Source organism: Rutilus rutilus, assembly GCF_951802725.1.
Source record: "Rutilus rutilus genome assembly, chromosome: 9".
Lineage (NCBI taxonomy): Eukaryota > Metazoa > Chordata > Actinopteri > Cypriniformes > Leuciscidae > Rutilus > Rutilus rutilus.
The window spans coordinates 38,672,556-38,685,834 of NC_140223.1; the positions used below are offsets into that span (position 1 = coordinate 38,672,556).

The 13,279-nt window shown below is 43.2% G+C and overlaps 1 protein-coding gene across 2 annotated transcripts in view; it reads left to right on the forward strand.

Annotated features, from left to right (window-relative positions):
- The window catches only part of hephl1a (hephaestin-like 1a), a 34,615-nt gene that overhangs the window by 16,861 nt on the left and 4,475 nt on the right, over nt 1-13,279 (forward strand). For both annotated transcript variants that reach the window (XM_084419353.1, XM_084419354.1), the window contains exons 16-18: nt 2,277-2,496; nt 2,574-2,713; nt 4,539-4,698. In XM_084419353.1, the coding sequence (XP_084275479.1) occupies nt 2,277-2,496; nt 2,574-2,713; nt 4,539-4,698 (520 nt within the window). The remainder of the gene's footprint in view (nt 1-2,276; nt 2,497-2,573; nt 2,714-4,538; nt 4,699-13,279) is intronic.

Genomic DNA, 13,279 nt, shown 5'->3' on the forward strand with positions numbered 1-13,279 from the left:
ATTAACTAATGTTAACAGATACTTATTTTGATCTTAAAACTGTTGAGATTAACATTAACTAAGATTAATAAATGCTGTAGAATAATTGTTTATTGATCATGTAAACTAATGTAGTAAACTAATGTTAACAAACAAAACCTTTATTGTTTAGTTGGTTATTATAGTTTTGCTTTTTTAAATTAGTTTTTATTTTAATATCGTTTTCAATTTTGCTTTAAATTTAAGTTTAGTTTTAGTTCGTTTCATTAATGGTTTTGTTCGTTTTAGTTTAGTTTTTATTTTGCAAACACATTTCTATTTAGTTTTTATTTTATTTAGTTTCAGTTTTAGTTTTAGTAATTATAGTTTGGCAGAGCAAACAGAACACTTCCAGGGTAGACCAAAGCGAGACGCATAATTTCAGCAAAGTTTAATGTTTGCCGAGATTACAGTTAACTCTTGTGCAGACATCGTAATAATAAAAATAAAAATAATGTTTTGAGATTGAACAAAGCACCAAATAAATGGAACTTAAAAGTATACAAGAAAAAAAACGATGAAAAAGTCAGACAAACTAATTCATATTAAAGATGAAATCTTGTTAAACATAGTTTACTTTTTTCAGCTGTACATTGTAGCAGAGTGACACTGGTACATAAAACAAAAAAACAGCTCAATTAATCTGACAACCTGCTGTGAAGCCAATGTGATTAAATAATGAAGTATCTATGCAGTGTGTGAGTGTGTGTGAGTGAGTGTGTACATGTTTTTCTATCCCGGTGGGGACTTAAACCTGAATGCACACACACTTACGGGGACTCGTGTCACTGTGGGGACCTAAATTAAATGTGTGTGTGTGTTGTGTGTGATGGGTAGGTTTAGGGGTTGGTTTAATGTGTGTGTGTGTGTGTGTGTGTGGGTAGGTTTAGGGGTCGGTTAAGTGTGTGTTGTGTTTGATGGGTAGGTTTAGGGGTCGGTTTAGTGTGTGTTGTGTGTGATGGGTAGGTTTAGGGGTCGGTTTAGTGTGTGTTGTGTGTGATGGGTAGGTTTAGGGGTCGGTTTAGTGTGTATTGTGTGTGATGGGTAGGTTTAGGGGTCGGTTTAGTGTGTGTTGTGTGTGATGGGTAGGTTTAGGGGTCGGTTTAGTGTGTATTGTGTGTGATGGGTAGGTTTAGGGGTCGGTTTAGTGTGTGTTGTGTGTGATGGGTAGGTTTAGGGGTCGGTTTAGTGTGTGTGGTTGTGTCTTGTGTGTGTGTGTTGTGTGTGATGGATAGGTTTAGGGGTCGGTTTAGTGTAAGGAGACGGTTTAGTGTAAGGAGACAGAATATACAGTTTGTACAGTACAAAACCATTACGTCTATGGAGAGTTGGAGAGTCCCAACAAAGATAGTGGACCAGAGAGTGTGTGTGTGTGTGTGTCTGTGTGTGTCTGTGTGTGTGTGTGTGTGTGTGTGTGTGTGGTGTTCACACACATGTCTCCATGTCACACACATGGACATGTCTCCACATTGTTGATAATATTATTAGCAGAAAACCTTTTGTAAAAACAAAGATAACAACAGCACCTTTCAGCCTGTCAACCTTCATGAAACCTGACATCTCAAACATACAGTAGTAGTACATTAAAGGTATTTTTGTGCTTGACGGACTTGTTTTGCTGTTGCACCCGCGTCTCGCAAATGAAAGGACATTCTAAAAACGCCGCGCTCAAGTTAAAAGAAGTTCATTACCTTGAGTTATTTCCTATTCCACTGCCACAGACGCATCCTTTATGAACAGCCGCTTAGGACTAGCGATGTGTTCGACGCTACCGCCCTTCATTGAGCGCGACACAGGACAGCGGTAATAATCGCCTCAGCAACTTCACGCGTGTGAAGCGCAATATAGCCTTCAGGCATTTCCCTAAACAGCCACAGGTCAGATTTTCCACCAAAGTAAAGAGCTTATTAAATACGAAAACGATTATTTATTTTTGCTAAATATTATTTTATTTCAGTTAGTTTTTCAGTAACTGTTGTTAGTTTCGTTTAGTTTTAGTTTTTCATTTATTATGAATTTGTAATTTTATTTCAGTTTACGAAAATGTTTTTTTACCAATAGTTTTAGTCTTAGTTTCAGTTTTCGTTTACGAAAATAACCTTGGTTTTAACGAAAATGTTGCATTTGTATGTGTATTGCATGTAAAGAAATCAGATCTTACTTGGAAGAATGTTATGAAAGCAATAAGTGAACATGATAATGTGAGGTTTTACAGTATGATTGAAGATTTACAGGTGTACTATGTGAATGTCCTTCAGGACTTGATGAGCGGTTTGGTGGGTCCACTGATAGTGTGCCGTAAAGGCACCCTGGACACTGAAAGACGGAGAAAAGACGTTGATAAAGAGTTTGCCCTCCTTTTCATGGTGTTTGATGAAAATGAGTCCCACTACCTGGATGACAACATAAAATTGTACCTTAACCCAGACGGATTTGACAAATATAGTGAGGAATTTATGGAGAGCAACAAAATGCATGGTAAGTGTGTGTGTGTGTGAGAGTGGTACATTCAGATTGCTTTTTTTGAAGAACTTAAAACTCTTTCTCTTCCACAGGTATTAATGGAAAGATGTATGCTAACCTCCATGGGTTAGATATGAAAGAGAAAGACAAGACCGAGTGGTATTTGTTAGGACTGGGGAACGAAGTGGACATGCACACTGTACATTTCCATGGCCAGAGCTTCATTTACAAGGTATATACATGGCATGAGGTGTATCGACACCAACGTAAAGCAAGCGTCTATTACCTTTAAATTTATGGCATGACATATACATTCATGTCCATACATATGTGAGCTGCATTTCCTCATAGACACCTCAAATCAATAATCTTACTGTTTAAAAATCATTTAAAAATAAGCAATATTTCAATATCCAGGGCGCTATGACAGTAGCAGCCTTCACACATTAAATCTGGTAAATGTGCATTTTCATCAGATTGCATTTTCCAGTAAATTTACCACATTTGCTCTTCACACAAGTCTTTTTACTGTTAAGATTCACACATCAGAACCGAAATACCTGTAAACTCTGTGATGTCAAACACATAAACACTGCACCATTTTTTAGTCACCCTGATCTGAATATGTAAAATGTAAAATGAACTTCATATGAATAATAAATCCACTGAAATAATATATATGTGATTAATAAACATCATGTATAATTTTAAAGGGAAATACTTGATTAAGATTAGTTTCTTACGTGACACTGTTGCCATTCGGAGATGCTTCCATGATCAGGTAATAAAAACAGAGCAGGCATTCGGGAAATTCCCACCACAACAAAATGTGCATGTACAAAGTAATAGAAAGATGTGTTCTCTTCCCATTATTTTGCAGTTCATTGTATTTTTATCTCATTACATTGAAGCACAGCTGCTGAAAGGGGGAGCAATCGAAATTGGGTTCGGACCAGGCAATCGAATCTGAATATATTAGAATCTGAAGTGTGAAAGCACCCTAAGAAACACTGTTTACATTTACGTACAGCTCTCCTTGCCGCAGTGACACTGACACAACAGTGGCAGATGGGGTGGCAATACTTAGGCCCTGTCCACACGAACACAGGTATTTTCAAAACCACAGCTTTTTCTATGCGGTTTGGCCGTTTGTCCACACACAAGCGCAGTATCCGGTCACTGGACCGAACCTTTTTAAAAACTCCTGCCAGGGTGAAGATTTTCAGAAACACTGGTTGCAGTGTTGTCGTATAGCCGGTGAATCTAGAGATTTTGGCTTAAGATTTCGGAGTGCACACTGTTATCTTCTTTGTTTGACGTCAGATTTTGCGCCGCTATCTCCTTTGTTTACATGAGGCGATTCTGTGCAATGGCGGACATAGCCAAAATATTGCTGCTAATAACTGTGCTAACAGGGCTTATAACATGTATACAGATACATGCACCGTTCTCCTATCATATTGTGGAACAGAGGCATCAGAATGCAATACTAGGCAGGTTACTGCTTATGACAACATGTTGTTAACCTACCAGAACTGGTAATAACCTTTTTTCAGGCTTCTGATTGGCCAACGTGTTTTTGCGGTCAGGGTTATATCGCCACCTGTTGGTTTGGCGTGTTCATACAGACAGTCTTGACAGAGCTTTATAGCGTGTTTTTTTGTTTTGTTTTCAAGTGAACGAGATTTCCCCTCCAAGAGCATGAATTACTGGAACCATGTCCTGTGGTCTGAAACTTGGTTCAGTTGGTTCAAAAGCCCCAACCTTTTCCCTCTGTCACTGGCACAAGCAAACTCTGTTTTTGTGATTACTTATCACAAGGTTGTGAAACTAGTCATCTTTCTAGTTTCACTGTTGTGCCTGAACGCGTTCATTGATTTTCAACGAGATGAGGAAAAACTCATTTTATAAAAAATACGTGTGGACTGGGCCTTATTCTTAGCATTTCTAACCCCCACCATGCCACCCTAGTAGATCCACTTCTGAAACACAATAATGTCTAAATCCCACTTAGGTGTTAAACTGTCCCTCAAACACTCTCGTTTTCTTTCCTTCAGATGGATCATTCTCATCGTGCTGATGTATATGACCTATTCCCAGGAACATTTCAGACCATAGAACTGACTGCAGGAATTCCTGGACAGTGGCTGCTGCACTGTCATGTGACCGACCACATCCATGCGGGGATGGAGGCGCTTCTCACTGTTCATTCTAAAGGTTAGGATTTTCATTCATGTTTTGTTCACAAATACTGCAAGAAATTCACAAATGCAGAAGTAAATCCAGGAATGCACAAAAGCAAGCATGAAAATGTACACATAAGAAGCTTACATGGTTTTTAAAGCTTACAATATAATCCACAAATACACAAGCGACATTTGTAGTTTAATACATACATAGTGAGCTGATTACATCAGTATACTGTCTCAAGAATATTTGTGAATGTTCTTCTGCGTTTTTGGATCTTGTATAATGTTCGTAGTCTTTATAGACAGATTATCTCAGATGTTTGTGGACGATGATGTAGATCAAGGTTTGTAGGGGTTTCTGTCTATGGGTAGCAAATTTCAATTTGAAATGTAATATGCAAAATCACAATGCAATATGTAAAATGGCAATGCATTTCTGTATTTAAATTTAAATTTTCCAATACATTTGTGCAACGTTTGGTGCAAAATGAAATTATAAAATGTACATTTGCCATTTCATACACTAGTTTTAATATGTAAATTGAATACATATTTTAACGCTTTATAAGTTGCAAAATTAAAATTAAAATGCATTACAGAAATGATTAGATATGTTTAACATGTTCAAGCAAAAACTTGTTATTTGTTCTTAATTGCATTTACACTCACAGTTAAGACACTTGCGATTGCATTTCCATAAAGTGTCCCGCAATGAATATTGCAAAATTCAATGTGCAATTGAAAATGCATTCTGAGCCTATCACGTGCCCGCCCCGCCCTGTCAATCACTGTGAAGTTGGCCCCGCCCCCAACCCAATGCAAAACGTCGGCAAATAGTTTTTACTTCGTTTGTGCTGTAATTTTTGTTTGTGTGTGCTGTTTCTGTTTTTTAGATAGTAAAAGAATATTTATAGGTCATTCTGTCACCCAGCCCACCACATGCTCCAAATAAAATAGTCTCGTTCGGTTTGTGCAGGTTTTGTTTTTGAAATATTAGACCGAATTATAGCCGATGACGTCACCAGCCCCCCGACCTGCTCCACATTCACCCAAAATAGTCTCATATGTTTGTGCTAATTTGCGCCGATAAACGTTTATTTTGTGCTGCTTCGGTTTCTTAAATATTAAAATAAGATTTAGGCCTATTGGTCATTCTGGGGTCACTCAGCCTGCTCCACATTCACCCAAAATAGTCTCGTTTGTTTGTGCCGGTTAAAGGTTTGTGTGCTGCTTCATTGTTTAAAATATTAGACACTGAATTATAGACGATGACGTCACCAGGCCTCGACCTGCTCCACATTCACCCAAAAAAGGCTAGGTCGATGAATTTGACCCGTCAGATTCCGTGACCATGTACCTTATCAGTATGCTTTATACAAGGGACTCGCATGTCTGCCTCATATTTTATGATTATACAGCTGCATAAACAGAGATGGTCACACATCACATTCGTCACTTTATTGAACTTTACAGTCAGTTCTAAATAAATAAAGAGCGGTCACATTTTTCGGTAGCTATTAATACCGAATACCAATGGAGCTTTGTCATATTATGTGATCTCAGAGTAATAGGCCTATATGCATTTGTAAGGAAAAACTATAGGATCTCCAACATTATTGGGTATTTCAGTTAATAGTAGTCTAATAAGAATAAAGATAAGCATGTATCAGACAATGATAATATTTTATACAAAACGAAACCATCAACACAGTCCAGCATCAGACAACAGCAGCGCAGCAGAATGTTGACACGGGTGTCGACGCTTGATAAGGCAGAACATTCTCCCAGACCCAGACGGTCCAACATTGTACTGGTTCTATCACCTGCAGGCACGTAATTATCTTCGGAAACACTACCATTTCTCTGTCAACGCTCCACTTCATCTACTAGTGAATTTAACACTCGTATCAGCTCTGCCGCCGCCCTGTTTCCTTCCAACACCTCAAAATACGCACCATAGCCTATGTTTACCTGTTGCTGAGCCTGGGCTTGTGATCGGCTCAGAATGCATTTTCAAATTGCACATTGAATTTTGCTACATTCATTGCGGGACACTTAATGGAAATGCAATCGCAAGTGTCTTAAAGCCCCGTTCACACTACAAGCGACTTTGTCGCTGCATGTCGCCAGTGGCTGGCGGTGAGGTCGTTAGTGGGCGTTCCCACTACTGGTTGCCTAGTAATGTTTGTGAGTGACATTCACGGATGTTACTCTATGTTGTAGACAACAAATCTGTTTTCTTGCCTCTACAAGCTAACATTTTGGAAGGAAAAGTCTAAATATAAATGGAATCAGTACATTAAATGCATAATATTAAAGATGAATGAGAAACAGCGAGTGCCCTGTGCTATCGCGGCTATTTAACTGCAGCAAATGGGCAAATACTGGTCTTTCTGAGTTCACGAAACCATTCAGACTCGGAGTCAGCACGGCGAGTACCACTGTATGTACACGGAGACATATCATACATTATTGGACAGTTTCGGACTGCTAAAATAAACTTCTCATTCATCTTGCCTCGGTCTGACGCAGCACTGAAGAGTGACGGATCACGTGTGCTCCACTGACTTCACTCCTATTGGTTGTCGCTCCCGAAAGTCGCTCTTCATTTGCATAAAGTTAAACATTTCTCAACTTTGTCGCGTCGCCAGACACGCCCCATCCAGTCGCCAACGGTCGCGACTGCGCGTGTCACCGGAAGTCGCCCGCTCCCCATTGAAAATGAATGGTATCGCGTCGCGTGTAGTGTGAACGTAGCTTAACTGTGAGTGTAAATGCAATTAAGAAAAAATTACATTTAAATTACAATTTTGCTACAGTTTTTGCTTGAACATGTAAAACATATCTAATCATTTCTGTAATACGTTTTAATTTTAATTTTGCAACTTATAAAGCGTTAAAATATGTATTCAATTTACATATTAAAACTAGTGTATGAAATGGCAAATGTAAATTATATAATTGAATTTTCATTTTCATTTTGCACCAAATGTTGCTAGAATGGTGTCACGGTGTGGGTTTTGTGTCTTGTTCCTTGTTAGTGTCTGTCATATTATTCCCTGCTTGTCATGTGATCCTGCCATGTGTCTTGTCATGCTCAGTTGTTCCCCGTTATGTTGATTAGTCTTCACAGGTGTTTCAGTTTACCACGCCCCCCTTGTTATCTTGTTTAGCTTGTATTCCCTGTGTATATATACCCTGTCTGTTTTAGTATGTGTCACGGAGTCCTTGTAAGATATCACACCACTTCTGTATTCTGTTCCTGCCTGTTCCTGTCTTTGTGTCTCATTGTTTGGATTGCTTGTTTGGATTATGACCCCTGCCTGGACTGGATTTTGAGTACGGATTTCCCCATTAAAATTCACTTACTGCATTTGGATCTACCTGTCTTCTGTTCGGTGTGGTTCGTGACAGAAGGACTCCGTCACACATAGATCCAGCGGTATGAGTTTTCATGACTATTCCACAAACACTAAGAGGGAGAGGAGGCAGCTGAATGGGAATTCTCGAGCTGAAGAGGAGGAGCCGCGCATGACTTTATATGAATGTTTTGCGTTGGTTGCTCGTATCAGGGAGGAGAGTGCTGCGATCCCGGTTAATTCCGGGGAGAGAACAGCACCCAGTCACTCGCGGACACGAAGGAGAAAGAGGAAGACTTCCTCCATGCCAGTTCCGGGGGTCCTGAGTCCGGTGGTCCCAGTGCCGGTGGTCCCAGCGCCGGTGGTCCCAGTGGTCCCAGTGCCGGTGGTCCAGAGTCCGGTGGATCCAAAACGCAGGAGGAGGAGAAAGGCTCCCTCCATAACTGTTCACGTCACGTCTGCCCAGCCAGAGACTGTTCACGTCACATCTGCCCAGCCAGAGACGGTTCACGTCACGTCTGCCCAGCCAGAGACGGTTCACGTCACGTCTGCCCAGTCAGAGACGGTTCACGTCACGTCTGCCCAGCCAGAGACGGTTCACGTCACGTCTGCCCAGTCGGAGACTGTTCACGTCACGTCTGCCCAGTCGGGGACTGTTCACGTCACGTCTGCTCAGCCGGAGACTGTTCTCATCGTGTCTGCCCAGCCAGAAACTGCTCACGTCATGCCTGCAGACCCTGTGTCCCTGGACAAGATGGCCGTACAACCGGTGCCTGTGTCTGAGCCGGTGATGTCTGTTCCTGAGCCCTCAGTGACCGCGACACTGGCCATTATGGCCACAGCCATGTGGTGTGTGTGGGCTACGCACACACTTGAGCCGGTGGTGTCTGTCCCTGAGCCGGAGCCAGTGTCTGTCCCTGAGCCGGAGCCAGTGTCTGTCCCTGAGCCGGAGCCAGTGTCTGTCCCTGAGCCGGAGCCAGTGTCTGTCCCTGAGCCGGAGCCAGTGTCTGTCCCTGAGCCGGAGCCAGTGTCTGTCCCTGAGCCGGAGCCAGTGTCTGTCCCTGAGCCGGAGCCAGTGTCTGTCCCTGAGCCGGAGCCAGTGTCTGTCCCTGAGCCGGAGCCAGTGTCTGTCCCTGAGCCGGAGCCAGTGTCTGTCCCTGAGCCGGAGCCAGTGTCTGTCCCTGAGCCGGAGCCAGTGTCTGTCCCTGAGCCGGAGCCAGTGTCTGTCCCTGAGCCGGAGCCAGTGTCTGTCCCTGAGCCGGAGCCAGTGTCTGTCCCTGAGCCGGAGCCAGTGTCTGTTCCTGAGCCGGAGCCAGTGTCTGTTCCTGAGCCGGAGCCAGTGTCTGTTCCTGAGCCGGAGCCAGTGTCTGTTCCTGAGCCGGAGCCAGTGTCTGTTCCTGAGCCGGAGCCAGTGTCTGTTCCTGAGCCGGAGCCAGTGTCTGTTCCTGAGCCGGAGCCAGTGTCTGTTCCTGAGCCGGAGCCAGTGTCTGTTCCTGAGCCGGAGCCAGTGTCTGTTCCTGAGCCGGAGCCAGTGCTTGTGTCTGTTTCTGTGTCTGTTTCTGAGCCAGGGGAGTCTGTTCCTGAGCCCTCAGTGACCGCGACACTGGCCATTATGGCCACAGCCATGTGGTGTGTGTGGGCTACGCACACACTTGGACCGGTGGTGTCTGTTCCGGAGCCGGAGCCAGTGTCTGTGTCTGTTCCAGTTCCTGAGCCGGAGCCAGTGTCTGTGTCTGTTCCAGTTCCTGAGCCGGAGCCTGTGTCTGTTCCTGAACCTGAGTCGGTGGGGCCAGTTCCAGTTCCGGTGGTGCCAGTTCCGGTGGTGCCAGTTCCGGTTGTGCCAGTTCCAGTGGTGCCAGTTTCAGTGGTGCCAGTTCCAGTGGTGCCAGTTCCAGTGGTGCCAGTTCCAGTGCCGGAGCCATTGGTTCCAGTTCCAGTGCCAGTTCCGGTGGTGCCAGTTCCGGTGCCTGAGTCGATGGTGCCAGTTACTGTTTCTGAGTTGGTGGTGCTAGTTCCTGTTTCTGAGTCGGTGGTGCCAGTTCCAGTTCCTGAGCCGGTGGTGTCTGTTCTGGTGCCATGGCCGCCCGAGGGGTCGTCTCCGCCCTGGCCGCCCGAGGGAAAGTCTCCGCCCTGGCCGCCCGAGGGAAAGTCTCCGCCCTGGCCGCCCGATGGACAGTCTGCTCCGCCCTGGCCGCCCGAGGGGTCTTCACCGCCGTGGCCGCCCGAGGGAAAGTCTCCGCCCTGGCCGCCCGAGGGAAAGTCTCCGCCCTGGCCGCCCGAGGGAAAGTCTCCGCCCTGGCCGCCCGAGGGAAAGTCTCCACCCTGGCCGCCCGATGGACTGTCGTCCCCGTCCTGGCCGCCAGATGAGTTGTCACTCCCTGTCCCCGTTTCCCTCCATGGACCTGGCCCTCCATCCCTCCCCCTGATCCTCCACCACTCCACCTCCCGCCTGGATTTTTGTTTGGTCTGTCACGTCTTGTAGCGTCTGGTAGCCGCTCCGTAGAGGGGAGGTTATGTCACGGTGTGGGTTTTGTGTCTTGTTCCTTGTTAGTGTCTGTCATATTATTCCCTGCTTGTCATGTGATCCTGCCATGTGTCTTGTCATGCTCAGTTGTTCCCCGTTATGTTGATTAGTCTTCACAGGTGTTTCAGTTTACCACGCCCCCCTTGTTATCTTGTTTAGCTTGTATTCCCTGTGTATATATACCCTGTCTGTTTTAGTATGTGTCACGGAGTCCTTGTAAGATATCACACCACTTCTGTATTCTGTTCCTGCCTGTTCCTGTCTTTGTGTCTCATTGTTTGGATTGCTTGTTTGGATTATGACCCCTGCCTGGACTGGATTTTGAGTACGGATTTCCCCATTAAAATTCACTTACTGCATTTGGATCTACCTGTCTTCTGTTCGGTGTGGTTCGTGACAAATGGTAATGTAAAATGTAAATTTAAATACAGAAATGCATTGCCATTTTACATATTGCATTGTGATTTTGCATATTACATTTCAAATTGAATATTACTACCCATAAGCTTCCATATTAGTCATGGAAACTTTCAAAAATAATATATATATTTTAAATATTCCAAATGTTGTCTGCCGATTTGTGTCAGGATTCTGTCACTTCAGTTGGATTTATTCTTAGTTTGGTGACAGATTGTAATGGATCCACTGAGGAGAGTTTTATTTGCAATAATCCAAACTAAAGTGAGCAAAAAAAAAAAAACAGACTTGACTAAGAATAAATAGTGATGGCAATTTGAAAACACTGCTTCATGAGGCTTCGAAGCCTTTATGAGTCTTTTTTGTATCAAACTGCCAGAGTCACATGACTTCAGTAAACAAGGCTGCGTTACGCCATATCTGTTTCGAAACATTTCAAAATTTCAATGGTTCAACACAGGGGGCAATGATCTCTGTCAACCCATGAATCACTGAGAACCCATGAACAAGTGTCTGTGGGTTTTACCTCTGATCAGTTTTATACATTTGTAGACGTTTTAATTAGACATTAGTATAATTAAAATGATTAATGGTAGTTAATATTCTTAGTGGCCTGTTTAGCTGAGCCATTCATAGAACAGACAAAACAAACCCTGCACAATTGATTAAAGAACATACTGTATATACACTTGAGAAATCTTATTAGATTATTAGATAATTGTGTTTGAAAGATTTTACTTTCAATAAAAAAAAATTGTAAAAGGGGATTTTATGCATGTTCTGACCACTAGGGGTCACCGTGGAGACGGGTGTCGGATTGTTTCGAAGCCTCGACACAATACAGCACATTTGCTTCAACTGTTTCACGAAGACATGACATGACGTGACACACACACACCAACAGAGGTTTACAGTAAACAATACAAGACTGTGGAAACATGAATAAATATATACACAGAGACTAATGACTTGACAAGACACTGAACCAATGAGAACACATTAAACAAGGAAGCACATGACATGATCACAAGAGGACAAGGGAATCACATGACAAAGGGGAGCACAAGGCAGGATAACATAACACAAAACCTCAAAAATAAGACATGAAATATGAACAAAACAAAACCAAAACTAGACGTGACACAGCTCCCTGAAACTCCTATTGTCTTGCTGTGAGCATGACCTTTTGAGTTTGCTCAGGCCATATGCTAATTTGTACACGTGAGTTGTGTGTGCGGACCATGGTGTTCGGATCCCGGCACTTTTGTTTAGTTTGGTTTTTGGTTCAGATATTCACGCTCTTGTCTCGTGTTTTTGTTGTCATGTTCTGTGTAGCATGAGGCTCATGTTTATAATTGGCAGCTTGCTTTCATATTGTCATGTTTTGTCTATCATGCGGCTCCTTTTTTTTTATCAGCAGTGTGATTTCATGTTGTCTTATTTTGTGTGGTCACACTGGTCGTGAGTGTTCCTATTGGCCATATGTTCTCGGTATAAATTCCTTTTTAATTGATTGTTAAATTGTTTAATTACGATTTATACATGCTAGTTTTCATAGCAGAGTTCGTGATAAATCTTTTCATCACAACTGGAGCTGCTAGTTTGCTATGTTTCAATTCATTTGCAAGCACAAACTATGCAAAACCGGCAGCCCTTCCGGCGCACTCAGTGTCTGAATTCACTCAGCAATTGTGTTCTCAATCCTGAGCTAGTTTGTCGTCGGTTGTGCCCCTTGTGCTGTTTTCTCCTACAGGGTAGTTTTTGTTTGTATTTTTTATTTAAAATAAAAGCCCATTGTTTGCTCTGCATTCATCCCTTACCATACAACCTGCATTTTTGAATGATGAAAAAGCATTTACCATTATTTTCACCACCATTTTTCTACCCTGACCAGTTCCCCATTACCTGCCAGGAAATTCCCCTGATGCTGCCAATGGCCAGTCTGGGCCTGCTTCCAGTCATTTAAGTGTTTGTTTGCAAGTCCATTAAAGTCCAAGCCAGCTTTCATGTGTTTTGTACTGAGGAGAGGCTTCTGTCTGACCTCTCTGCCAAAAGCCTAGTTCAGTCATGACAACTCTCAGAGTAGATAGCACTTTATTGCCATGGGGCATGGAATATACATATTCCTGATTTTGGGGGGACAAGATATGCTACGCTGATACTGCTGCAAACAAAAGGACAGGCTGCTGTAAGCAAATGGTAGAGCCCTCGTAGCCGAGCTCTACTGGTGGCGCTGGGGAGGAGGAGGTATAACAGAAGTTTTCATAATCGGCAGCATGGCGATCGCAGGCTAGGGAAAAAACATATAT